Source organism: Peromyscus leucopus, chromosome 11, assembly GCF_004664715.2.
Source record: "Peromyscus leucopus breed LL Stock chromosome 11, UCI_PerLeu_2.1, whole genome shotgun sequence".
In the NCBI taxonomy this organism is placed as follows: Eukaryota; Metazoa; Chordata; class Mammalia; order Rodentia; family Cricetidae; genus Peromyscus; species Peromyscus leucopus.
In genome coordinates this window covers 48,399,884-48,427,679 of record NC_051072.1, presented here as the reverse complement: position 1 = coordinate 48,427,679, position 27,796 = coordinate 48,399,884, and the positions used below count along the sequence as shown (strand labels likewise).

The following is a 27,796-nucleotide window of genomic DNA, read 5'->3' as shown; positions in this document are numbered from 1 at the left end:
TCAAATTCACAGCGACAGTCTATACGCACTCATTTTTAAAAAGAAGAAACAATTCAGTTCATTAAGGCTTCTCTCCAAGCGGGGCACAGGAATCCAAATGCTTGCTTCCTTATGTCTGCCCAGCCTCCTGTTTTAATATCTGTAAGTTTCTTCTCCAGCAGTGGGGAAACTTGACTGTCATTCTAGTCAGTGTGCATTTTACATAGTTAACCTGTGACGTGTGACAGTGACCTGATGCTGTCTCTGCTGCTTCACCACACCTGACTGCCAGCACCTCCAGGACCAAAGCTGCCTCACCACATCTGACTACCAGCACCTCCAGGACCAAAGCTGCCTCACCACACCTGACTGCCAGCACCTCCAGGACCAAAGCTGCCTCACCACATCTGACTACCAGCACCTCCAGGACCAAAGCTGCCTCACCACACCTGACTGCCAGCACCTCCAAAGCAAGCACACAGCAGCTGCCTCCACACAAGGGAAGAGAAGTGTGTGTGTGTGTGTGGGGGGAGCAGGCTCTCCTTATGCACACAAAGTCTGGGAAGTAGTGTGAAGACAGAGCTCTGTACCCCATATCACCATTGTCTCCCCACTTTTTTTTAACCTGCTAGTGTTTCCCATGGAAGCACATTACTTTTCTAGACATTTCATAACTCAAAAAAGCATATAAACTCTCTACACTTATTGTTTTGTTCAATTTGATTTATTACAGATTAGGTTTCTTAAACTAAATAGGAGTTTTAATATGAATTCTGAAACCTTTGAAACAAAAAGGACATTGCATGTTTGGAGTGGGTGCCAGACTATGAAGTTCCACAGTGCTATTATGACCAAATTCTCTCCTAAGAAGTCAGTGAGTCTGAGAACGTTGCATTTAATGAGATCAAGTGTGAGGATGTGTGGGACCAACAGTGATGGCATCTGAGGGTGATATTGAGCATCACTATGGTGTCCTCCTAAGGACCAGCTGAGCTGGTACAGCTGACCTTCTGTATGGGCACATTCCACCAACCACAGGTTCAGTTTTTAAAAATCGTGTCTGTGCCAAACACGTATAGACATTTCCCCCTCACCATTATTCCCAGAACAACACAGTGTAACACTTGTTTACATAGCATTTACATTATATTAGGCATTATAAGTAATTGAGAGATGATTTAAAGCATATGGAGGATATGTAGGGACATGAGCAAACACTGCACCATTTTATATCATGGAGTGGAGGATCTTCTATAGTGTTTGCATCAGCAGAGGTCCTGGACCCAGCTGCCATGATGTCAAGGGACAACTGTACACAGCTTGCTTTCTTGTAGGTTCACTGAAGAGGATCAGAAGGAAGGAAGGGAGGAGGATAAAGAATACATTAAGAAACACTGTTTATAAACTTACCAAACTTTTCTGATGTTTCCTTATCTGAAAACTGTTGTTGTTCAAGATTCAATATCTCCAGAGAAACAAAATTTGGCAAAATGGTGACTAGAAAAGGGAAAAATGATATATAGTTAGTTCAGATACATTTCCTGTGGCACAGAGGAATACCACTGAAGTAAGAGTGTTTCAAAAGTGATGAAAGGTAATATAATATTCAGATTGAATTACGATGACTAAGTAGAGGAAACAATTCTGAAAAGGAAATGGTTACATTGTAGACACAGATGCACTTCATTGTTGAGAAAGACTCACTGAAGTCAGGTGCTGTCACAGTTTCTGTGACATCAGCAGCCTTTTAATTCTAGAGTACTTAATGACTTTGTGCACAGGAGCATCTGAAGTCACAGTTGTAAGCTTATAGTTCTTACCAAATGGCATGGCTTCAAAGCATCGTCCAGAAAACTCAATCTCTCTGAGTTTCTTGCAGGAAGCAAGCACAGTCATGAGAGACTCACAGTTCGAAAAGAAATCACATTTCAGGTGGAAAACTTGGAGATTTGGAGAGTTCTGGATCAATTTAACTGGAAAAGATGAACGATATTCAGAAATTCAAAAAGGTTACAAATTACTATCCAGGCTGGCCTCTCAGTCCATAATCTCCAGCCACACCATTAAACAGACAGTGATGCAGTGATCTAGTGCTCAGGCCATGTTGGGTGTGTGCTCAGCTTCTGCCACTGACTGATGAGCAGAAGACCTGCGGCAGGTTCCTGACCCTCTCTGGATCAGTTTTCTTCTCTCCATATTTTACCTTCAGCATCAGCACCCTGATATCTCTGTGTTTGCACACTGCCCTGACGCAGCAGGAATTCTGTACAGAGTCACATAAAAGAGGGGGCAACTCTGAAGCACAACTTAAAATGTTTTTAAACAATCTGCTGTGTGTGTGTGTGTGTGTGTGTGTGTGTGTGTGTGTGTGTGTGTGTGTACACAAAAGGACAACTTGGGGGGAATCTGTTCTATTCTTTTGCCATGGGACCCCACAGACCCAACCTGGACTTGGCAGCAAGCACCCACTGACCCATCTCATTGGACAGAATTTTTCTGTTGTTTGGTTGTTGTTTTTTTTTTTTTCCCTGTGGGTAGTGTTGGCCTGGAAATCACCACATAGCTAGGCTGGCTTTGAAGTTGTGATAGTCCTGCGGCAGCCTCCCAAGTGCTGTGATGAGAGGCAATGAGTGACTTTTTGACCTGCATGTCAGTCCCAGGTTTGTATTTCTTTAGTCCTCAGTGTTCAGGGTTTAACAAATTGAGGATCTGACGGAGCCTGAGTCATTTTGCTAAATGACATGTTCTAGAAAGATGTCTGCACAGCTGTCCCAGGAGGCTGGGATGGAGAGAAGTGGAAGAAAGGTCCAGGGTGCCCCCAGTCAGATTTCCTCCCTCAGCAGGCAGATCTGCAAGCACCACTAAAACAACATCAAAAGGAAAGAACTCCACAAACTGCCTTGAGAGGAAGTGTGCTGGGCGTTTAAAGCTCAGGCCCTGGAGTCACACCTTCTCTTTTGAAGATACGTTTTCTTAGCTGGATAAACCTGAGCAATCACTGACCTCAGTTTCCCCAGTTGAGAATCAGCAATAATCATTGTGTCTTCTCTCACACAATGGTCTGAAGAGTGAGTTAGTATTTGTGTAGAGCTCAGAATAGTTACAGTCATGTTAGAGACTCGGGGTTACAAATAAATGTCTGCCCTCTTAATGAGGAAGAGCACTGTTCTCACACCTTCCCATGGACACAGTTTATGCTGTCAGGCTCACAGAAGTTTTAACTAATGATGACTTCATGATTCTAACAATTTATTAGCCAAGTAGCTTTTCCAGCTGACACATGACCTGGGAGATCCAAGCACCATTCTTACCCAGTTTGGAGAGGTCAGACTCTGTGGAAGTTTGGATGGATAACTTCTCCATGTGGTGGAGGTTTGGGAAATCTCCAGGGATGACTGAAAGCACATCTGGAATGCCATCTAGTCTCAGAGACAATTCTTTCAGGCTTGAGAACTTGTCCAAGTTAGCGAAAAGTTGATCTGGAAAGCAGCACATAGTTTCCATCACTCAAGAGTCCCAAGTGGAAGTTCTCAAGTGTGCTATGATTTTTAGATATTTTCATAACAAAACTTTTCAGAGATCTTAATATCTTTTTTTTGTTTTGTTTTGTTTTGTTTTTTCGAGACAGGGTTTCTCTGTGTAGCTTTGCGCCTTTCCTGGATCTTGCTCTGTAGACGAAACTGGCCTCAAACTCACAAAGATCCACCTGCATCTGCCTGCCAAGTGCTGGGATTAAAGGCGTGCACCACCACTGCCCCGCCAAGATCTTAACATCTTCTTATGAAGCACATCCATGAAGAACCTGCCATCTGCAGCATCTGCTGGTCATAGAGCATAGGGGAAGCCCTGTGCTGCTCACTAGACTCACAAAATAAATAAGACATCTTGTTGGGAGCAGAGCATGAACGTCCTGGAGCCCACTGATCTCCAGAGAAACCAGGAATGTTAAGCATGCAGGATTGTCTTTCCAATGGGAAAGATGAAAAACCTGTCCTACCACTCTGAAAGCTGAGAACTGGAAATGATTAACATCCCGGGTGATCTGTGTCATGTGGTGGGCCAGGCCATGTGAAGCTCCTACAACCAAGACTGGAGGTGGCTAGTAATCTAAATGACCCAACAGCCAGAGGCTCCCCCAACCTCCCACAACCAGGACAGGGGTTGCTAATATCCCAAATGGCCTCTACACTATCTGTATGAACAAGGTCAGGCCAGACCCTCAGTCACTTAAGCTAGTACAGGTAGCCCATCTCCAGAACCCATCTTCTTGGAGGAAATGACATGTACCCCAAGTTGAGTTTCAATGTAATTATGCTTCCTGGTGCAATGGGGATTGTATTGCACCAGGAAACTTTTTTTCCAAAATACCTAGTGAATAAACTGCCTGTTATTAGACTCCCCAAAGTCTGACCCAAGTTGATGGAGTTTTCATTCTTATCTCTTCTGGTGGTTTGCTTCCCTGTATGGAACCTGCAGGGATTCCCTCAATATCTCCTCAACCAACAGTGTGGGAACAAAGAGTTTTGCACAAGCAAAAGGACCCAGTTGGACTCCTGCTTCCAACTCATAAAAGGCAGCTCAAAGTGAATTAATGACAAATGTAAGAACTAAAACCAACACCGGGACAGGTGGGAGAGCTGGCTCTGAGGTCGTAAAAGCAGGAGAACCAACCCTCTTAGCTCAGGTGTAGGTGAGCCAGCCCCCAAATTATAAACATGGGAGAGCCGTCCCCATCTCTCATCTGGCAGACCAACCCTTAGCTACCCAGGCCCAGACCCAGGATTATAACTTGGGCCACCCCAACATCCACCCCATCTATGACCCACTGGAGCATGTGAAGGAACCTGACTTGCAGACCCAAAGTTGCAAGATCTCCATAACACAGGGCAACAACATGATACTCAGAAAGAGTACTAGTGAGGACCCAGCATTGATAGTGTAGTAGAAACCAGAGGCCTCAAACCAGATTACTATGGAACAATCTTTGTACACTGTAAATATGTGTTGCTCTCATTGTTAATAGAAAGCTGATTGGCTGATAGCTAGGCAGGATTGTTGGGGCAGAGAAAATGCTGGGAAGAAGAAGGGCAGAGTCAGAGGAGTCTCCAGCCAGACACAGAGGGAGCAAGACATGTACAAAATGAGGTAATGAGCAATGATCCACATAGTATCACATAATTGATTGAAATGGGTTAATTTAAGATGTAAGAGTTGGCTGGAGACAAGTCTAAGCTATCAACTGAGCATTTATAGTTAATAATAAGTCGCTGTGTGGTTATTTGGGAGCAACTGCCAAGACACAGAGAAACTCTGCCTACGTATGGCACTCAATGTGGGAACACATATATCCACATAAAACCTGAGAAAACTTAAGAAAAGGTTCAGGGTGGCACACGCCTTTAATCCCAGCACTCAGAGAGGCAGAGGCAGGTGGATCTTTGTGAGTTCAAGGCCAGCCTGATCTACAGAGTGAGTTCCAGAACCGCCAGAGCTACACACAGAAAAACTCTGTTTCAAAAAGCAAAAAGAAACAAACAAAAACAAACTCATAAAAGGTTCTAAACACACACAGAGTCAAATGCAACTTCCTGATATCACCTTCTTTCAGGTAAACTCAGTGCTAACAACAAACAGAGGCCTGGCTCTTTTGGGAGGCCCTGCTGCCAAGCACTTGTGTGGGATTTATGAGAAGCAGGCAGCCCATTGCTCCATCGTGTGGGACTGGGTGGAGACACCTACAGCCGCATAGAACCAAAACCTTCCCAGAGCTGTCAGTAAACATGGTTCCCACTGGTAACTCCACCATGAGACTGGGCTCTGGGGGAACAGAGGAGGGAGGAGTCAGCTGCCAGCAAGCCGTGATCTAAGCTGCACAGTGGTCTCAGTTTTGCTCATGAAGACAGAAAAGATTACAGACACACAGTAAAGACAGATCCAGATGAAAGAAACCTCTAAACCGATTGCAGTGTTTTAAAAATGTACATAGGCTTGGGAGAAAAAAGAGAAATGGTATAGACAGTCACAGAAAAAAATAGTTTAAAAATAATAAAATAAAGTCTTTAAAGAAAGAATAAAGTAATATAAATAAAAAAATCATGCAAAGATGAAAAATACATGGGGAGTCAGTTCTGTATGTTATTGTGTTGTCTTTGAATTTTCTGATTGCTGATGAAGGAATGACAGCTGCTAAGACACATTGGATTATGAATACTGCTGGATTAAATCAACATATATATTTTAAAAATGTCTTGACTTCAAAATGGAAGTCAAAAGATATGTTACTTTGAGGGAGAAGTTATGCTTTTATTTCCACAGGAAATGAGAGGCTGTGGATTCATTCCAGGTTGATATGGATCAGGTTTGATTGGGGAGGACCCCCTGAAAATCCTGACTATCAACATAAAGAAATAAACATAGAAAGACTATAAAACACATAACATATATTTTACCTGCTCAAACATAAAACAAATATGGCAATATTTTATTTGTCCTGCAATGTGATTTTATTTATATGTTAATAAATAAAGTTGCCTGGGGGTCAGAGCTAATAGCAAGCCATAGCAGAGCTGGGCGGTCGTGGCGCACGCCTTTAATCCCAGCACTTGGTAGGCAGAGCTAGGTAGATCTCTGTGTGTTCAAGGATACAGCCAGCATTGGAGACACACACCTTTAATCTCAGTACCTACCATAGAAGACCTGGAGGTCTGTACAGACAGGCAGTAACTAGGTGGTCGTGTGGTTGGGTTTATAACCAATGAGAAGGCAGAACAGAAAGTCTATATAAAGACAAACACACAGGAAGTAGATCTCTCTCTTGGCTGAAGAGGATCACTAAAGCAGGAAGGGTAAGGCTCTTAGCTCTGACCTCTTGGGCTTTATCTTTACATTAGCTCTGTGTTTCTTATTTAATAAGACGGTTGGTTACTTCTACAACAAAAAATCATCTTTGGGGGCTGGAGAGATGGCTCAGAGGTTAAGAGCACTGACTGCTCTTCCAGAGGTCCTGAGTTCAATTCCCAGCACCCACATGGTGGCTCACAACCATCTATATTGAGATCTGGCACCCTCTTCTGTGTACATAATAAGTAAACAAATCTTTAAAAAAATCATCTTTGGCTAACTTGTGTACAACACACAGCCTGTACTTATATTAATACAGATATGTATTAATACAAGTAAAAATTTATGTATTTTCAGAACAAGGGGACCAGACACCAATGAAAACAAATGGCCCAGGTGATCCAGCATCAAAATGCCTCCTCAGATTTCTGCATCCAAAACAGCTTCAAGGATGTTGGTTGAGCTGGTCCAGCCTCACAAACTATTCTAGCCAAGACTTAACAACTGTCCTGATTTTCTCAAGGTTCCCCCAAAGATGCCAGTGCCCCCAGACAGCAAGAAGCCATCTAGAGAAAACAACATCCACATTCCCATAAGATTGGTTATGGATATTTGTCATCATTTAAAGGGGGTTGGTTATAAGTTATTATTAGTCATAGTTAAAAAAAGGAGGCTAGACAAAGGAGTTAAATTCAAAGACCTCTTTCAAAAGGAAAAGAGGGGAATATGATATAGAAACGATGAGATAAAAGGGTAGATTATTGAGTCTACTTTAATCCAAAAAATAACTATTAATCTCAAAATATATTACATTGGTATGGATTTGGGTATATTGATAGAATTTAAAGTTATTTTTGTTATACTGTATGCATGTTTCTACTCTTGTTTGGGGTATTGTGCTTATACAGCTCATTTAAAAATGTAATGTATAATTAAGAAATACAGGTTAGTAGTTAGTCACCTATAATAATCAAACTTGTAATCACATTAGGTCTGTTTTCAAGGTTAAATAGATATACTTAGATAGATAGATGGTCTTCAAATACTTCAAAGATCTGCAGAATATGGCATTTAATATTTTTAATAACCCAAGGCTTTTCATGACAGTGAGGCATGTCTGCTCCTGACAGCACCAATTTGCTTCAAAAGAGGAGGATGGACATCAAAGAAACTCCATAGGGAGTTTGTTTTCTTTACAGCAAAAGTTAGACATTTGGGGGGCGGGAAACTGCCCTTGCCTCAATTGCTGACAGTGTATTGTCCTAACTGGACCAGCAGGACACACACACACACACACACACACACACACACACACACACACACACTGCCAAACTTTGCGAAGACAAGGTAGGACAGTCCTTCAAAATTCTCTGCTTCTCAGAAAAGTCTGTCAGATATACTAGGCCTGTAGGCCAAAGGTGAATGCCCCAGTGTTACAGAAGAACCATGGGTGGCTGTCCAGGCAGCCAGATGTCTCTGTTATTAGGTAACATTTCACTCTTCTGGGGTCTTTGATGGAGTTCAAGACTAGATAGTCATAGCTAAAGTTTTCCTTAGTTATGATAAAAGGTAAATTAGGTAAAATTTACCTAATTTATAGTAGTTTATAAACTTATAGTTTTATAAAGCCTATAAAACTTTAGACTCACAAAGATAAGATAGATAATAGAGTATTTTCTCTAATATTGCCAAATACAAATGAACTGGACATTGTAACTGTAATTCTTACTTGATAAGTATTTTTTGTTGTATATAGTTTTACTACATTAGAGTTAGAACCTTTCCTTTTTAATTAGACAAAAAGAGGGAAATGCTGTGGAACAATCTGTACACTGTAAATATTTATTTCTCCCATTGTTAATAAAAAGCTGATTGGTTGATAGCTAGGCAGAATTATTGGGGCAGAGAGAATGCTGGGAAGGGCAGAGTCAGAGGAGTCTCCAGCCAGACACAGAGGGAGCAGGACACGTACAAAATGAGGTAATGAGCAACAAGCCACGTGGCAGCACATAATTGATTGAAATGGGTTAATTTAAGTTGTAAGAGCTAGTTAGTAACAAGCCTGAGGTATTGGTCAAGCTTTCATAATTAATATTAAGCCTCTGAGTGGTTATTTGGGAGAAACTCCACCTTTATCAGACTAATGAATGACTCCTTGCAATGAACACTTGCAAGTAAAGATATATGGACAAAGGGAAGGGCATGACTCACTCTGTCACACTGCAGCTTCCATGATGAGATTTTTAATTTTTTCCCTTTTTAATTTTTCCCTTTTTATTTTTTCCTTTTTTTCTCTTAAATGTTTTATTTGGGGGGGTTGCAGGGAGGAGGGCAGATATGAAAGGACAGGGAAATGAATGGGATCAAGATACATGATGTAAAAGACATAGAATACTACTACTAATAATAATAATAATAAACATAGAACTCTTAGAAGGAAACAGGTAATCTTCATGACTTTGGATCCTTAAATGTGCTATAAAAACAGTATCAAGAAAAAAAGATAAATTAAACCTTATCAAAATTAACAATTGTTCATGCATCAGAGGACATTAAAGAGGTAAAATGAAAATCTACAGAATGGGAGAAAAAGGTTTTCAAACCATGTGTCTGATAAGGATTTTGATAGATTTACTTTTGTCATTCTAGGGATGGAATCCAGGGCCTTGAACCTGGGAGGCAAGTGCTCTCCCAGTGAGATTCTTCCCTTGTAACATAAAAGTTTAATATTCACAATACAGGAAGAACTCCTACAACAGCTGATTTTGTTTTGTTTGAGAAAGGGTCTCGCTCTATTGCCCAGGCTGGTCAAGAACTCACTAGGTAGAGCCGGCCTCAGACTCCTGGCGCTCTTCCTATCTCAGCCTTGGAGTGTCAAGATCAAAAGAACAACCCAAATCTTTTAAGGCAAATATTTTAAATTACAAAGAATTTGAATGGACATCTCTCAAAACGAAAATAAAAAGCCACTATGAGCAGTTGAGAATATGCTCAATCTCATTCTGCCATAGGAGAATGCTGACTTACTAGAATGTGGTCACGATACAGCAAAGCAGAGGGGAAATGAGGCTAAGGAAGATGTGGAGAAAGTGGAGACTTGCACATGACAGGTGGGAGGGTAAATGGGGTAGCCTTCACGGAACACAGTTGGGAAGTTCCTCAAAAGATTAAACACAAGAAGATGTGGTGGCTCACAGAGGTAACACCAGTGGCTGAGAGGCTGAGGGAGGAGGATCAGCATGAGTTCAAAGCCAGCCTGTGTTACATAGTGAGTTCCAAGGATAGTCTGGGAGACCCTGTCTCAAAACATTAGAATTGCCATATGAACAGGCAATTCTATTCCTAGATATACCCGAGACAACTGTCAGCAGGGATCAAACAGATACTTTTAACACAAATCATCATGACAACATTCCTCATAATACCCAGAAAATGGAAACAACCAGTGTTCATCAATGAATGTAAAGAGAAGCAAAATGGAACACATAATAATACATACACACACACACACACACACACACTGAAATATTATTGACTACAGAAGTCCTGACCCTCTTAGCCTCCTGAGTGCTCAGAATGCACACTTGTATTATCACGCTCACTCCTGTAGTGCCTGGGATTGAACCAGAGCCCCGTGTATAGAGGGAAGCACTCTACTGACCAAGTAACATGCCAGCCCTTCTTTGTCTCTATTTCACATGAGACAAGTGACATTTTTTTTTTTTGGAATCTGTGGGATGATATTTATGATCAAAGTCAAAAATATTTTTATTTTCTGAGGGATTAGATATTGAAGCATGCCTGCAGTCTGGCACTCAGGACATGGCAGCAAGAGGCTCAGGCAGTTCAAGGTCATAGTCAAAGACACAATGAGTTCAAAGCCAGCCAAGGCTATATGAGACCCTCTCCTACACAAGAGGGGTGTATGGCACAGGGATGTGGCTCTGTGAAAAAAGCACTTGTCCCAAGCCGGCCAACCTAATTTCAATCCCTAAGATCTGCATGGTGGAGAGGAAGAACGTCATTCCTGAGGTTGTCCCTTCACCTCCATATACATGCTGTGGCATGGTCATGTGCCCATGCACACATTTGCAAACACATACACATACACACACACAACTTGCACAATTAAAAAATGTAAAGAACACAGATATAGACAAGCAAAGCATTCCTAAGAATGTAACAAATAGCTAAAGGCAAAAGCTTAGACTAGTTATGATTATGAAAAATTTAAAAACCAAGCATTACAGGGCTACCAAAACTCATAAGCACCTATCAACAAATTTAATGAAAGTCAGGTAAAGTCTGGACTGAAAACTATCAAATATTATTTAAAGGAAGACATTACTTAGAGGAGATATTTTTACCTGGTTGGGTTCTATCAATTTGAAACAACCTAGAGTTAAGTGGGAAGAGGAGCCTCAGTTTAGAAAACACCACCATCAGGTTGTCTGTAGGCAGTCTGTAAGGTATTTTCTTTCTTTTATTTTTTTGTATTTATTTATTTATTATGTATACACTATTCTGCTTGCATGTATGCCTGCAAGCCAGAAGAGATCACCAGATCTCATCACAGATGGCTGTGAGCCACCATATGGTTGCGGGGAATTGAACTCAGGACCTCTGGAAGAACAGCCAGTGCTCTTAACCTCTGAGCCATCTCTCCAGCCATAAGGTATTTTCTTGAATAGTTATTGTTGACGGAGGGCCAGCTTCAGTGGGGACAGTAGCCCTGCATAGGTGGTTCAGAGCTGAATAAGAAGTCAGCTGTATAAGCAGCCAAGGGAAGGAAGCCAGTAAGCAACATGCCTCCCTGGTCTCTTCTCCAGTTCCTGTCTCCAGGTTCCTGCCATGACATCTGTCAGTGAAGGACTAGGTGACCTGGGAGTTGTAGGTGAGAAAAACCCTTTCATCCCCAAGTTGCTTCTGGTCAGAGTGTTTTATATCACAGCAACAGAAACCTAAGTAAGACTTTACTGTTCCCACTTTTGAATTCCTTTTCTGGAGAAGCTAAATCTGCTCCTTCTTCAGACAGTCAGGGTGCAGATGATTCTCCAGAATCGTCTCACACACAGTCCACCATTTACTAATAACAAACCATTCAAATGCCCTTAGATTTCCCTCAAGCAATGACATACTGATGTTAGTGTTAAGCTAATTTTGTTTGAATTATGTGAAATCCATTAATGATTCAGGGCCTGTCACTAAATTAAACACTGCCCCAAACAGTAAAAGTACTTAGATCTATTCTATCAAGGCACATTCATGACCTTGTGCCTGAGAAGTTTCATTCATCTAAAACTAAGAATAAGAAAACACAGTGTCAATCAGAATGGTTATGTGACACCCGGGGATACCTGGTAACTGGTTTGTCCTTGAGACCTCAAGAGACTGCAGGGCAGGCAGGCCGAGAAGCAGCTCCTGTTCTGCTGCGCTGAGCTCCAGTCTGCACATGGAGCACTTGGTGACAGAGGTCTTATTCAGCTCCAGAGCTGGGCGGATGCTTTCAAGAAAGCCACTGCTGTGTTTCAAATGGAGTTCGATATTCTGTGATGCTGAGAAGACTTCCATTAGGACTCGGAGCAGTGCTTGGTCTGCTGGACCCATGCTGGCCACTCTAACTTCCAGCCTAGGGATCTTGCACGGCTTGGGTGACAGTTTCCAATAGCCAGCACTGATGTTGGGTGGGGCTTGGTGTTGGATATCTGAATAGTTTTTTATTATCTCTTCTTTTTCAGATAAATTTTTCTCACATTTATTCATAGGTTGAAAGGCAGATGCATAGTCCTCATCTATAGTTGGGGGCTGTAATTTTTCAAAATCTTTTTCCATGAGTGGAAAATCTATTCTCCTTATCCTGTTATTTCCACTTATGGAGACCTCAATACTCTTCAATAATAGCAGACTTTCTGGGTGGTCCCCAAAGTACTGTGAATTCAGTACTTTCAAAGCCAGTGTTCTCCCTCGAAGGAATTGCAAAATAAATGGAGAACAGGCAGCCACCGCGTTGCTTTCATAAGCAAAGTTTAGGGCAACGCTCAATAGATGTTCTGAAACAAATGAAGAGAAAGCTTCAGGAGATACCTGCCACAACCACCGAACAAACTCTATCCTCAGGGAAGTTTCTGGATGGAGCTTCACATAAGCCTCATTTTCAGACATGTCCTCCAGGGACTCTTTATCATCCACCAACTGAAGCAAATGAGATACAATTTTTGGCCCTGCCTTTGATGAAGGATGGCTACAGACATACTTCAAAAAATTGCTGTAGGCATTCATAGCCTTCAAGGGTGAGTTAATTTGTCTCAAATAACCAAGTCCCAAATCTTGGTCTCCCTGCCTTTCTGAACCCAGGAGCTCAGTCAGCCTCATGGCAGCCAGAAATTCCTGGAACAAAGGAGTTAAGAACCGATAGACTGGTCTCAGTCTCTGGGCAGAGAATTTGCTCATCAAGCAGGTGGTCAGATCTTCATCTTCATCAACACCTGCTTCTGTGAGGTCATCACTACTAAACTCAAAGCAAAATGAAAAAAGACCTCTCAAGGCCAGCTGGCCACATGAGGACACAGTGGCCTTGAGAGGCTCAGGTGTAGCCTTGTGTTTTAAGGAAAGGTATTTCATATAGGACTTGAAAGCTGCCACATCATGAAAGGCCTGGTCAGAAGGATTTTGAAACCAGTCAGCACAGACTGCTGCCATAAAGAGAGGAGTTTTGTGAATTCCCTGTAAATCTTCATTCTTTCCAAAGTAAATAACAAACCTTCGAACACGGGCTAGATCATGTGAGAATAACTTCCGTAATACAGAGATAGTGTTATAGAAGGGAAACTCTTTGATCTCTAGAATTGTATCTAGGTATGGGCGGATGTCCCTGGCCCTGTTTGTATGGACAGTGATCAATAAGCAGGTTCGGGTCAAGTAGTTTCTTGTAATCAGGGTTTTGATGGCTTGGGGCAGTGAGTCCATCCCATGATAGTCATCCAACAGAAACAACACCTGGTGTTTTAACTGCCGGATGATGCTGCTCAGGCACACATCACTAATGCATCCTCCTGCCTCTAGGAGTTGGGCACAGATGATGTCAGCCAGCCCCTGGTCTGGTCTGGTGGAACCAAGGGAGATGTAGAAGACCAGCTGGAACCTGTTCAGCAGGGGACAGCATCCTGATGCCCAGAGAAAAGCTGTTTTCTTCAGGAAGGTTGTCTTCCCACTGCCAGTTTCCCCCTCCACACACATGACGGAGTTGAGATTGCTGAGGACCTCGGGAAGCATCAAGGCCTCTTGCACTGGCCTGCTGATGTGCTTTGAAACCATGGACAGGTCACAACCAAGCAAGTGGTCAGTGCCGAGGCTGGAACACACCTCTGGCAGATTGATGTGGCGGAAAGTAGCCTTGGTGTAGGCTCCTCTCAGCTGCTCACTCAGACTCTTTGCCTCTTGAAACCACTGGGCTGCACTCTGAGCCAGGTCTGCGGAGAGGAGGGGGGACAGTGGGAAGCACTTTAAAGTCTAGCAGCTTTTATTTATTTATTTATTTATTTATTTATTTATTTATTTATTTTTTGAGACATGTTTTCCCTGTGTAGCTATGGCTGTCCCAGAATTCGCTCTGTGGACCAGGCTGGCTTCAAACTCAGAGATCTGCCTGCCTCTACTTCCCGAGTGCTGGGATTAATGAATATGCCCATCAAAGTCTGGCCATCCTAATGCTATGATATTGTGTCTGGTCTTGGATTCTGCCTGTCTGCTATGGATGGACTATCTATGAGCTGCCCTTTGGGATCCTATCAGACTATTCACAGCATCAGAACGTGGGATCATGTGTCCAAGGCCCTGTTTGACATGGGGACTTAGACATAATGTGTGCTTATTAAGAATACTCTGGCATCCTAATCTCCTATTTAAGACCCCAGGAAACCAGCTTGCTGCAGGATGCCTTTAAGACTGGCTGGTTTGGATCTGGCACAAGGACCGCTGTCACTAGTCCTGCATTCACTCTCAAGATGTCGCAGGAATGCTGACACTCTCTCACCCACAGTTCCCTCCATGTCAGTGCCCTCCTCTCTAGGAGCTCCTTGGACAATTATAAACGCACTTTCCTTTCAAATCCCTGCGTACAAATACACATGATCCCATGTTGCTTTCAAGTTCTTACCGGCCACCGTAGAGTGAACGGCCACTGGATCCTCATGATTGCTTTCACCTGTGGTGTCCTTTGAAAGAGAAATCCTTTATTAAATCAAAACTGCTCTTAAATCAAGATTGGGTATGATATATAATTGACAATATAATCAATATTATCAATCAAAATCCAACATCCCGTAAACACAGCCTACACTCAGTGCTGATTGAAGGAAGGAGTGCTCTAGATAGGAAAGAATAAATCTCACACATCTGCAAGAGTGTGTTCCTAGACAGTACATGCATGGGATATACATCCTCTCTATGGGTGAGTGCTGTGTGAGTGATCAAAATTGTAGTGTCTAGAACAAGAATGGTCCTGCAGAAAGCATTAAGCATTGCCTCTATCTTTGGCCATTAGTAACTATGTGTTTCATATCACATACCAGGGTGCAGAATGATTATTACACACACACTTTTGTGAGGTTTTATTTTTAGAGAGTCTCATGTAGTGTGTAGGCTGGTCTGGAATTCCCTATGTAGCCAAGGGGAGCATTGAACTCCTCATTCTCCTTCCTCAATTTCCAAATCTGGTTTTATAGGCATGTGCCTCCCCACACACCCCAGTCCTCAATTGTCTTTTTTTTTTTCTTTCTTTTCTGGGACTCCAAACATGCCTTGCCACACTCAGTTTTATTCAGGGTTGAAGATGTGTGTGTGTGTGTGTGTGTGTGTGTGTGTGTGTGTGTGTGTATGTCTGTGTGTGTGTCTGTGTGTCTGTTATGGGAACATCTAGCCACTGAGCTACATCCCTTGCTCCTGTAATATCATTTAAAAATGTCCAAACATGCTGGGTGGTAGTGGCGCACACCTTTAATCCCAGCGCTCTGGAGGCAGAGCCAGGCAGATCTCTGTGAGTTCAAGGCCAGCCTGGTCTACAGACTGAGATCCAGGACAGGCACCAAAACTACACAGAGAAACCTAGTCTTGAAAAACCAAAAAATAAATAAATAGATAAATAAATAAATAAATAAATAAATAAATAAATAAAATAAAGAACTTTATCAAGTGAACCCAAAATTGCTCTGTCGTTTTGTTTTCCTTTACTTTTCTTCCATTATTTTGTTGGTGTTTGTTTTGTTTTTGTTTCTCTCTTATGAGGTGGTATCTTATACTGTTGTCCAGGCTGATGTTCAATCCTGATAATTCTCCTGCCTCAGCTTCCAGAGTGCTGTTGTCCTGACATGAGCCACATGCCCAGCTTTGTTCTCTGTTCTGTGGCGTGAGAAGCAGCATGTCCATCACCACAGTGTGAGGTGCTTTGTGTCAGCAATGAGCTGATGGTTAGACTGTGTCAGAGGACCGTGGAGGGTCAGAGCATCATCCGACTGCATGATTTGGCTGGGCACTTGCTTTGTTAGAGAAACATGCCTGTAGGCCAGAGGTACAGCTCAGTCATAGATTCCTTGCCTAGCTTGCACAAGACCCTGGGTTTGATCGCCTGAATTGCAGTAAAGAACAAAAAGTCAAATAGGAATGGTGGCACACACTTGTAATTCCAGCATTTGGAAGGTTGAGGCAGGAGGATCACAAATTCCCAGCCAGTCTGGGATTTGAACATAGCAAGTTCAAAGTCAGCCTGGGCTACACAGTGAGAACTTGTCCCAAACAAATTCAAACTTGCCTTGCACATCCCAAAAGAAGTAAGAAGACAAGCCTACTACCCTCCAAAGGTCACAGATGGGGTCCAGTTAGTGTGAATGTTTAATAAGTCTAAAAGAATTTCAACACCAGACTTCTCATAGGAGAAGTTGACTGTGCATTTCATGAAGCCAGCTAGTGTGTCTCCCTTGTCCACTGTGAAGTTCCTGTTTATACTTCTCACTTGATAGTGCTTATTGGATAACTATAGAATGGATTTAATTATGATACATTGACAATTGGCAATTGCTGTTCAAAACAGTGTTCAACCACAGGACCATGTGCTGCCGAGTCAGAGAAGGGGTGGTGTCCATTACCGTGACCTCTGGAAGTGTGTAGTGACTCTGAAAGGCAGGAATCTCTTCTGCAGAGGACTTCAGGTTTTGAAGAAATACACAGCTAAACAGAGGAGATAAAGTCACAAAATAGTTGCATGTCATTAAGTGCTTGTGTTGCGTTTTTATTAAACATGAAGATCTGGGGCCGAGACTGAAGTGGAAAGCTGACAGTTTCAGGGATTCTGTAGGGTTGTATCATATATGACACTCAGACTGTGGCTTTCAACAACACCAGGAAAGTGGTTGTAAAGTAATGGTAAGGACATCCGGGGAATGTGCTGGGATGAGCGCATAGTTAGTGTCTGTCCATGAAACAGCTACAAGGAGCTTAAAGGATAAAACACAGTTTCCCAGCACTGTGGGAGTGGAGGCGAGAGGATCACTGGGGCTTGCTGGATGCCAGCTTAGCTCAGGTTCAGTGAGAGACCCTGTCTCCTGGGAAAAAGATGGGGACTTAAAGAAGAAGATGCTCCCGGGTGGTGGTGGTACGCCTTTAATCCTAGCACTAGGGAGGCAAAGACAAGCAGGTCTCTGAGTTCAAGGCCAACCTGGTCTACAGAGTGAGTTCCAGGACAGCCAGGGCTACACAGAGAACACTGTCTTGAAAAAAAAGGAGGCTGGGTTGTTTCATGTCTCCCTTTGGCCTGAATATAGTACACACAATGTAAATACACGCATATACTCATAAACACACATTTACAGAAGAAACAAAGTAATAATAAATAAAAAATTTAAAGAGTAAAAAATGAGAAAACTCTAGATTCATAGAAAGGACAACACAGGACAAAACCCATATCAGATAGCTCACAACCTTCTATAACTCTAGTTCTAGGGGATCCAATACCCTCTTCTGAGCTCGTGAGCACCAGGCATACACGTAGTACACAGAGATAATTGTAGGCAAAACAGCCATGCACATAATATTTTAAATTATCAAATATTTTAAAAAATAAGTAAAGAAAAAAGAAAAAAGTGACCATTGAGGTCGAGCATCTTCTAATTTCAAAATTAGATGGAAACACTCCATTTATTTCTTTATTTCAGTTGAGGATAGGTCTTGCTACATAGCCTTGACATGTGATTTTAAAAGGACAGGAACTAAGGAGAACTCGAGGGAGATAAGAGAGGGCGATGGGGGGATGGTGGTGACCATGATTGGAATATACTGTCTCTATATATATGTAAAGGTCATAATGTTTGTATATGAAAATATCATTATTATTATATATAATTAATGAATGTTAATAAAACATTTAAAAATATTATTAAGGACTTGGGATACTATTACTATTCTATCTCAAGACCAAATAATTATTTAAAACTTTACAAATTAAGGTGGGTGGGTACTGGCACATGTGTTTAATCCCAGCACTTGGGAGGCAGAGACAGGGGGATCTCTGCGAGTTCAAGGCCAGCCTGGTCTACAGAGTGAGTTCTAGGACAGCCAGGCCTACACAGAGAAACCCTGTGTCGAAAACAAAACAAAACAAACAAAAAACCACACATACAAAAACAAAATAAATAGAAAAAAAGCAAAAAAAAACCTTGATATATTTAAAAGTTAAATAATTAAACTTAAATTTTTCTAAGGCCAAAACGATTTAGTGCAATTTTAGGCATGCATTGCGTGCACACAGGACACAACTGTGGAACTGAACAGAGACCACAGAGACACCAACACAGTTGCCGATTTTCATGCCTTCAAAGGGATACCATAGCAAAAGACATTTATTTCTCAATTACAAGTGCTGGATTTTTAAAGTAGAGTAGATTTCAGATAATTCATATTAAAGCATTTAGTATAAAACAAAGCTATGTTTTTCTTCCTCTAGCTTTCCAAGAGCTAGGATTCTAAATGTTTAACACTATGCCCAGAAGTACTCACTTTTCAATCTGTATATATTTATCTCTGAAAATATATTTTAATTTCTAAGTGAAAACAATAAATTTCATTTTGAAATTGAACTTTTATACAGTTTTTTTATGTGTAGGAAGGAGATAAAAATTAACTTGAAGATAGACAGAAAAGGGGTCAGAGTAGCTCAACAGTAAAGGCTTGCCTCGAATGTCCAACTCACTGGTTCCCTCCCCAGCACTGGAAAAAAAAAGCACTTGGAACATCCTAGACAATAGCAATAGAAAATCCTAAATTCTAGAATGAGGAGGACAGGAAAACTAGCTTGCAATCAAAAGAATCAGAAAGGCATGGAATTGTTAGACATGGTGGTACGTCTCTGTAGAGCCAGCACTCAGGAGACTGAGGCAGGAGGATCATGGGTTCAAGTCCTACTGTGCTGGATAGCATTTCTAAGACAGTCCGGGCTCATAGAGAGACCCTGTCTTTAAGTGTGTATGCACACAACCAAAACCAAGATCTAACTCTGATGAGATAAAAGCTAGATAGGGAGTGTCTTGGGAGGAAAGAGATGAAGCTATAAGGATGCATCCTTCACAACAGGAACCAGAGGAGAGGGCAGATCCTATCCACAGGGAAAACATGGACAGAGAGGGATAACTATTGAGGTACATTCCAAGTCAAGAGAATTCACCGTGCTCACTTGGGAAAAAACTTGGTGTGATCTTCTAATGGGTCGTCACCTTCCTCCCATTTCGACATACATCCTCCACAGGAAAAGCACCGGACAGTGTCGTTTTTGCCTAGAATGAGGGAATATGGTCAGTTCAACAGCACATACACCTGTCAACTCACAAGCGGATAATAACTCCAGATTTCACTAGTGAAATCCTGTTTGCAGCTCCAATTGGATCGTGTGGCAAAGTCATGCATGGGTCACTAGGGGGCACTAGTTCACACAGGACTCTTGGTCCTTCAATGGGGTGTTCGGCAATAGTCACTGAATGTTCCTGTGCACCGTGTGCTCTGATGAACAAACACCCTCTCGCAAACTCATTCTGGAAGATTTGCCATCAGAATCTGGAACAGAAGATCAGTGAGAGCAGAGATTTCTGTCTGATTTGGACACCAGTGACTTTCACAGACACAGACAATCAGTAAGCATTTGCTTAAAGAATAAATCAGAAAGAATATACTTGTTGGGGGGTGAGATGGAAGAACACATTCAGGCATTCTCTATGCTAGCTAGATTATGAAGAATCCCTTGTCTCTTCTCAAATTATTGCCAGCTGTGTTTCATTAGATATAGGACATGTCATCTTGAGACTTGAGGAAGGCAGCCAGGAGGACACAAAGGGTCCAGACCGTGTGGTAAGATCATTTGTGCCAGTGGAAGATGTCTGTTGGTGGAGTGACTGCAGAATCCACATGTTCAGAGGCTGAGCTATGGAATTTGAAGTTCTTGGGGGCCCCCAAGGAGATCCATGACAAATGGTGGAGTGTGAAGAGAAAGGCAGGAGCAGGATTAGAGTGTGTGCTGGGCACAAGATACTGACGAGGTACCAGAGAGAGGCTGAGCCGTAAGGTCACTTGTGGCTCTGCAAAGGAGTCAGGTTTTGTTCCAGCAGCCACATGATGGCTCACAGTCATTTACAACCCCAGTTCCAGAGTATCCAACACCCTGTCTGGCCTCTGAGGGCGCCACACAGGCTTGTGGCAGGCACACATGCAGGCAAACACTCATATACACAAACATAAAATAAAGAAAATACAAAGCTGACTCACCTGTGTAGAAAAGGCCTGCTCTGACCAGAGCTTCAGCAGCCCCAGGGGATTCATGGGGCCAGTCCTTAAAGGTGTCCAGCCTTAGTTCTTCATTAGCGAAGACGCTGTCATTGCAGTAAGCTTGAAAAACAGATGTAGGTGAGAGCAGCTGGCTTTGATCGCAAAGTTCAAGTTAGCTCTGTGTGCAGGTGGAATGATCTGGTGTACTGTGCTTGCGTCAAAATAATTGAGGGTGGCTAGAAAAGCATGAAGTCCCCTCACTGTAGAATAATTCTTAGTTTCTTCACAGTGTGCTGTGCCATTTACGAACACTTTGGGGGACTGGGGATATAGCTCACTTTGGAGACCGCTCTCTTGGCATTCAGGAAGTCCTAGGTTGGTTCCATCCCCAGCACCTGAGAAGCTCTGTCTCAGCACTCAGCAGGAGGGCCAAAAGTTCAAGGTTCATTTGAGTTTGAGGCCAGCCTGGGATAGGAAGGACCCTGAAACTGCTTCCAAAACATTTTATCCAAGGTTTTAGTGGTTTTCAGGGAAACGTCAGCTATGGCTCCGCCTGTACTGTGGTTAGCTGTGCTCACCTACACTCAGAACTAAGCCACTTCGCGGACTCTGTGGTTTAGATGTTTGCCGCGAACCCTAATAAGCTTTTAACTAATTCCTGGAACTCTCATGGTAGAAGGAGAGAACCAACTCCTCTAAGTTGTCCTCTGACTTTTGCACCTTCACACATGGGACCCATGCATACCCACATACAATACTAAGTAAAAACTTGAGTGTAAATTTTGAAAAGTTTACTTTTAAAGATTTATTTATTTTTATTTTTGATATAGGTGTGTTTTCTGCATGCTTGACTGCACCACATGTGTGCAGTGCCCCTGGAGGTCAGAGGAGGGCACTGGATGCTCTGCAATTGGACTTGCAGAGTTGTGAGCGGCCATATGTGTGCTGGGAACCTAACCCCAGTCCTTTGCAAAGCAGTAAGTGAGCTTGAGCTCTGAGCCATCTCTCCCACCCATAAAGAAAAACAAAAACAAACCAAAGTCCTTCCATAACAGGGAAATCACTTATGAATCTAATTTTTAAAGCAAGTTGATCAGGGCTGGAGAGATGGCTCCGTAGTTAAGAGCACTTACTGCTCTTCCAGAGGACCCAAGTTCAATTCCCAGCAATCACATCAGGCTTTCACAGATGCCTGTTACTCCAGCTCCAAGGGATCTGATACCCCCCCATCTAACTTCCAAAAGCACCTGCACACATGTGGTACCACACAGACATGGGGGTGTGGGAGAACACAGGAAAGGAAAGAAAGAAGCAAAGCATTTGGAATGTGCCTGAGGTTTTACCTGACACCATAGGTAATTCTCTTTTGACCCAGGAATTCAAAAAATGTTCTCCCTGAGGGAAAGAAATTCAGGTTACTGACTGATTTATAAAATACACATCTATCTGTGAGCTGCAAGTGAAGGACTTCCCCCACTAAAGCCAAGTTTCCTTAGAGCAGCAGAAATGTTCACAAAGCAGTCCTTCAGTTTTGGGTTGATTCCTATCGATGTTGCAAAATGGGAACTTTCTCAGGGTCACTCTTAGGGGACACACAGCTCAGCCACAGAACTGCAGTCACACACAGATGCATTTTGACTCATGAGGAACTGAGCCACAGGAAGGAAGCTCACCTCAGAAGGACCTTTCTGATTGAGCAACTCTCCCTCCGAGAGAACTGCACCCAGACTTTCAGTCTGTGCTCTCTGCAGACGCTGCTTCTGAGTCAGTCAGCCATGACATCCCCCCTTGGCTTCTGTTTGGGCTAAGTTTCCCACCTCTTGCCACTAGGAAGTCCTTACTACTTTAGAGCCTAGACAGCCAGGGGCAGGAGCCAGCTCTGAGGGCCCTGCTGTCACCAGGAACTAGGACAGAAGACTGAGTCAGGCATCCAGAGGGAGGCAGCAGGAAGCCAGGGCAGTGGCCTCAGTCAGAGGGAAGATGAGGAGGCAGCGGAAGCCACCCAAAGCCAGCTTAAAAAAACCACCTCACATGGGTCCATCTGAGCAAGACCACAAGATTGTTGTGTCTCCACTCTGAGGATTCAGATACTACTAGGTGATGAACACACACTATTGTCAAGAGTTTGCTGTTGTGAATTACCGTTACATGGACAAATCCCTCGTAGCTTTTAATATACTGGGCAATTTCTTCTGAGGATTTCTTACTTTGAAGGAATTCACACCTATAATGAAAAATATAATTAAAATTTACCCCAATTCTGTGACAAAGATTATCTATATCACAATAAATATTTGTGAAATACCCATCAAATTGATGAATTTGATACCTCAATAAAACTGTCAAAAATTTCCTGAAACCTTATTCATGAGGATTAACATCATGCTGTTAGAAAATTTTAAATTTTATCAATGATAAAATATATCATTATTTAAAATCAAACCTTGGGCTGGTTAGTTATTTTGTCAACTTGACACAAGCTAGAGTCATCTGGGAAGAAGGAGCCGCAGTTGAGAAAATGTCTCCACCAGATCAGTCTGTAGGCAAGTCTGTGGGGCATTTTCTTGATTAAAGATTGATGTGGGAGGGTCCAGTCCACTGTGGGCAGTGCTCCCCCTCCCCGGGGCAGGTGGTCCTGGGAGGCATGAGAAAGGTAGCTGGGCATGAGCCTGAGAAGAAGGCAGCAAGCAACATTCTTTCATGGTGTCTGTCTGCTGCTGCTCATGTTCCTGCCCTGATGTCCCTCAGTGGTGGACTGTCATCTGGACATGCAAACCCTCTCCTTCTCTGGTGGCTTTTGGTCATGGTGCAACAGAAAAGCAACAGCAACAGAAAGCAGACTATGACAACTCTTCATGTCATTTTAATTTTGATTTCAAGACAGCCTGTCCCTGTGTTGTGTTGGTGATGTCTTGACCTCAACCAGTTCCCCCAAGAGAAGCCTGGACTACAGGCTTACACTTGAAATACATATGCAATAGAATCAAAGATAGTGATGCACGGTAAGCAGAGTGTACAACACACACACACACACACACACACACACACACACACACAAAATCAATGTAAAAAAAATCCCAAGGGATAGAGGGAGAAGGGCCTCGAATACTGTTGATGATATTTAATGGTATTGGGCATTAATGCTCATCATTTTAGGAAACATGATGATACCATGGTTCTTTTTTCTTTTTTTAAATTATGATTTAAAGTTATATACTAAAAGAATAACAAATGGAACCATGTGTTAGCTGAAATTTGCTTTGACATAACCTGATCCTCAGTATTCCGAGCAGAGGGCGGGAAAGACACAGGTGAAATATGATTGGGCCAGACTCGGAGAGGTGCTCACTATACTACTGTGCTCTGTGAGATTTCCATAACGAAAGTTTGGAAACTAGTTAAAGGAATGAGTTTGTATGTGGCAGAAACAAAAAACAATAGATACACAAAACCACCACTAAATGCATTATTAAAAATGATTAAAATACGATTCCTTTCCTAAGCAAGGTGAAAGACCACCACAATAACAAAAACTGATTCTCTGAAGTAAAATCCACTTGCTCTCTCTCCTGTGGTCCTGGTGGGTGGTGACCCAGGCACCTGGTCTCCTTGTCATTTTTTTTTTTTTTAATCAGAAGATGGCCTTGAACTCCTGATTCTACTGCCACCTCCCTCCTCGCACTGGGGTTACAGTTGTGTGCCACCACATCCAGTAAGCATCTTCATTTTGTGCAGATTCCACAGGGTGTGAAACCAGCTGTTATTTTGTTGTTGTTTTTGTTTTTTGAGACAGGGTTTTTCTGTGTAGCTTTGGTGCCTGTCCTGGAACTCACTTTGTAGACCAGCCTGGCCTCAAACTCACAGAGCTCCACCTGCCTCTGCCTCCCAAGTGCTGGAATTAAAGGCGTGTGCCACCACCGACCCCCCCCCTAATATTTTAAACATATCATCTTCATTTACTTATACACCATTTCCATCCCTGTTCAGATGAACTCATTTGTTAGTTAAGGTAAATCATGAAATTGTTACTTGACAAGACATTTTGTAGTACTGGGGGTAAAAAAACCCCACAATTTAGTGGGGCAGTGTTGGCACACACCTTTAATCCTAGCATTCAGGAGGCAGAGGCAGATGGATCTCTGCGAGTTCAAGGCCAGCCTGCTCTACAGGGTGAGTTCCAGGACAGTGAGGACTACACAGACAAACCCTGTCTCCGGGAAAAAATCATTTAATAACAGGGAGAGGAGCTGGAGAGTGGGCACTTAATGTATTTGCAGAAGACAGGAATTCAGTGCCCAGCACTCACTTTTGAAACTGAGAAGCTTTTGTAGGGCAAAGGACATGGTCAACAAGACAAAACGATAGCCTACAGAATGGGAAAAATTCTTCACCAACCCCACATCTGACAGAGGGCTGATATCCAGAACATATAAAGAACTCAAGAAATTAGACATCAAAATACCCAATAGTCCAATTTTAAAAAAAAAAAAGGGCTATAGAGCTAAACAGAGAATTCTCAACAGAAGAAACTCAAATGGCTGAAAGACATTCAAGGAATTGCTCAACATCCTTTGTCATCAGGGAAATGCAAATCAAAACGATTATGAGATACCACCTTACACCTGTCAGAATGGCTAAGATCAAAAACACTGAAGACAGCTTATTTTGGAGAGGATGTGGAGCAAGGGGAATACTCCTTCACTGTTGGTGGGAGTGCCAACTTGTACAGCCACTTTAAAAATCAATATGGTCCCGGGCAGTGGTGGTGCACGCCTTTAATCCCAGCACTCGGGAGGCAGAGCCAGGAGGATCTCTGTGAGTTTGAGGCCAGCCTGGGCTACCAAGTGAGTTCCAGGAAAGGTGCAAAGCTACACAGAGAAACCCTGTCTCGAAAAAAAACCAAAAAAAAAAAAAAATCAATATGGCACTTTCTTAGAAAATTGGGAATCAACCTCCCTCAAGACCCAGCTATACCACTCTTGGGCATATACCCAAGGAATGTTCAATCATACTACAAGGACACATGCTCAACCATGTTCATAGCATCATTATTTGTAATAGCCAGAAACTGGAAACAACCTAGATGCCCTTCAACTGAAGAATGGATAAATAAAATGTGGTACATATACACAATGGAGTACTACTCGGCAGAGAAAAACAATGACAACATGAGGTTTGCAGGCAAATTGATGGAACAGAAAAAATCATCACGAGTGAGGTAACCCAGACTCAGAAGGACAAACATGGTATGTACTCACTCATAGGAAGATACTAGATGTAAAACAAAGGATGACTAGACTGCTACTCACAACTCCAAAGACTAGAAAAGAGAACACTAAGAAAGACACAGGGATCGCCCAGCAACAGAGAAATGGATGAGATCTACATCAGCAAACTGGGGGTGGGGGAGTAATGGAGGGCAAGGGTCAGGGGAAAGTGAGCTTAGGGGAGCGGGAGGTCCCAGCTGGATGAGGAGCAGAGAGGAGAACGGGGAGGGAGATACCATGATGAATGAAGACCCCAGGGGAATAGGAAGAAGCAGAGTGCTAGAGAGGTCCCCAGGAATCCACAAAGATACCTCCACTGTAGACTACTGGCAATGGTCGAGAGAGTGCCTGAGCTGACTCTGGTGATTGGATGGCTGAACACCCTGATTGTCATGATAGAACCCTCATCCAGTATCTGATGGAAGTGGATGCAGAGATCCATGGCCAAGCCCCAGGTAGAGCTGCAGGAGTCCAATCAGTAAGAGAGAGGAGGGATTATATGAGCGAGAGATATTGAGAACATGATTGGAAAAAGCACAGGAACAAATAGCCAAACTAGTGGAAACAAATGAACTGTGAACCTGAGGAGCCCCCATGGAACTGGACCAGGCCCTCTGGATAAGTGAGACAGTTGATTAGCTTGAACTGTTTGGGAGGCCCCCAGGCAGTGGAGCCAGGACCTGTCCTTGGTGCATGAGCTGGCTATTTGGAGCCTGGGGCCTATGCTGGGACAATTTGTTCAGCCTTGGTGTAGGGAGCAGAAGACTGGACCTGCCTCGGCTAAGTCTACCAGGCTGGGCTGACTCCCCAGGGGAGACCTTGCCTTGGAGGAGGTGGGAATGGGAGGTGGGTTGGGGGGGGGAGAGCTGGGGCGTGGGAGGAGGGAGGACAGGAATCCGTGACTGATATGTGAAATTAAGTTAATTATAAAATAAAAATATTAAATAAATAACAAAACCAAACAAACAACACCAAAAACAACAATAAACCCTGAAAATAAGAATAAATCGCTTGTCTGCTTACTTGGGGAACCACTTGGCATGCTCCTTCCAAGGATCGTCTCCTTCTTCCCAGTTTCCCAAGCATCCACCACAGGAGAAACACTGCACAGTGTCCCTTTTACCTGCAGATGCAGTGACATGTTTTGACTGGCCAGCAATGGCACCAGATGAGAGCTTGGAGCTGATTATCTTGTTCCAGAACAAGACAGACTCCAGCATGCCTGTTCTTCCACGACCTCTCTGGCTGAATCCCTGCCCACAGTCCCACTGCCCTAAATGACTCCTTTCCGAGCCCTGGACCCCCATCCCCCAGCCATCCCGTCCTCCATATACACAGTCCTCACACCTTGGCTTCTCCTAGACCAAAGTGATAGCGAAGCGGGCAAATACTAGGACTCACTGGAATGATGCCCCTAGAAGTCCTAAGAGTTAGCTTTGCCATGCTTTTCTATGGAAATGGAGGCACATTTCTCTAATTCTTTGAACCTCGGTGAAGTTAACCATGAGATGTGGGGGAAGGGCAAACTGGCTGAATTAGAATTCGTGTTCAATCCATGCATAGCCTAAGTGGGTACTCTGCACACTGCAGACGCTGCTATAATTATCATTCATGTCTGTCCTAACACCTGTGTGTGGCTAAGGCATTTCAAGGTGCAGCATGCTCAAAGGCAGTTTGCCTCATGGATGGGGGTTAAACAAGTGAAAGAATCCTTCCAAAACCATAGAAATAAAACGAATCATGGAAATACACGAGTAGTGATGTTCATGAAACTAGAGGAAAGTGGGATGGAGCTATCTCATGATCCATTTTCATGACCTTATGAACTGAACTAGTGTTTTCCAGAGTCTCTTTATTTTTGTTCTCCAGTGCTGGAACTAAGGCAATGGCCAAGTTAACCCTCTAGTAAT

The 27,796-nt window shown here is 43.0% G+C and overlaps 1 protein-coding gene across 3 annotated transcripts in view; it reads right to left on the bottom strand.

Moving 5' to 3' along the window:
- The window catches only part of LOC114694682 (baculoviral IAP repeat-containing protein 1b-like), a 43,261-nt gene that overhangs the window by 7,673 nt on the left and 7,792 nt on the right, over positions 1-27,796 (bottom strand). For all 3 annotated transcript variants that reach the window (XM_028871728.2, XM_028871727.2, XM_037209475.1), the window contains exons 3-13: positions 26,910-27,009; positions 22,762-22,843; positions 21,963-22,014; positions 20,620-20,739; positions 19,538-19,637; positions 16,959-17,040; positions 14,975-15,032; positions 12,177-14,288; positions 3,291-3,458; positions 1,800-1,952; positions 1,390-1,476 (exon numbers count right to left, since the gene is read on the bottom strand). In XM_028871728.2, coding sequence (XP_028727561.1) covers positions 1,390-1,476; positions 1,800-1,952; positions 3,291-3,458; positions 12,177-14,288; positions 14,975-15,032; positions 16,959-17,040; positions 19,538-19,637; positions 20,620-20,739; positions 21,963-22,014; positions 22,762-22,843; positions 26,910-27,009 — 3,114 coding nt within the window. The remainder of the gene's footprint in view (positions 1-1,389; positions 1,477-1,799; positions 1,953-3,290; positions 3,459-12,176; positions 14,289-14,974; positions 15,033-16,958; positions 17,041-19,537; positions 19,638-20,619; positions 20,740-21,962; positions 22,015-22,761; positions 22,844-26,909; positions 27,010-27,796) is intronic.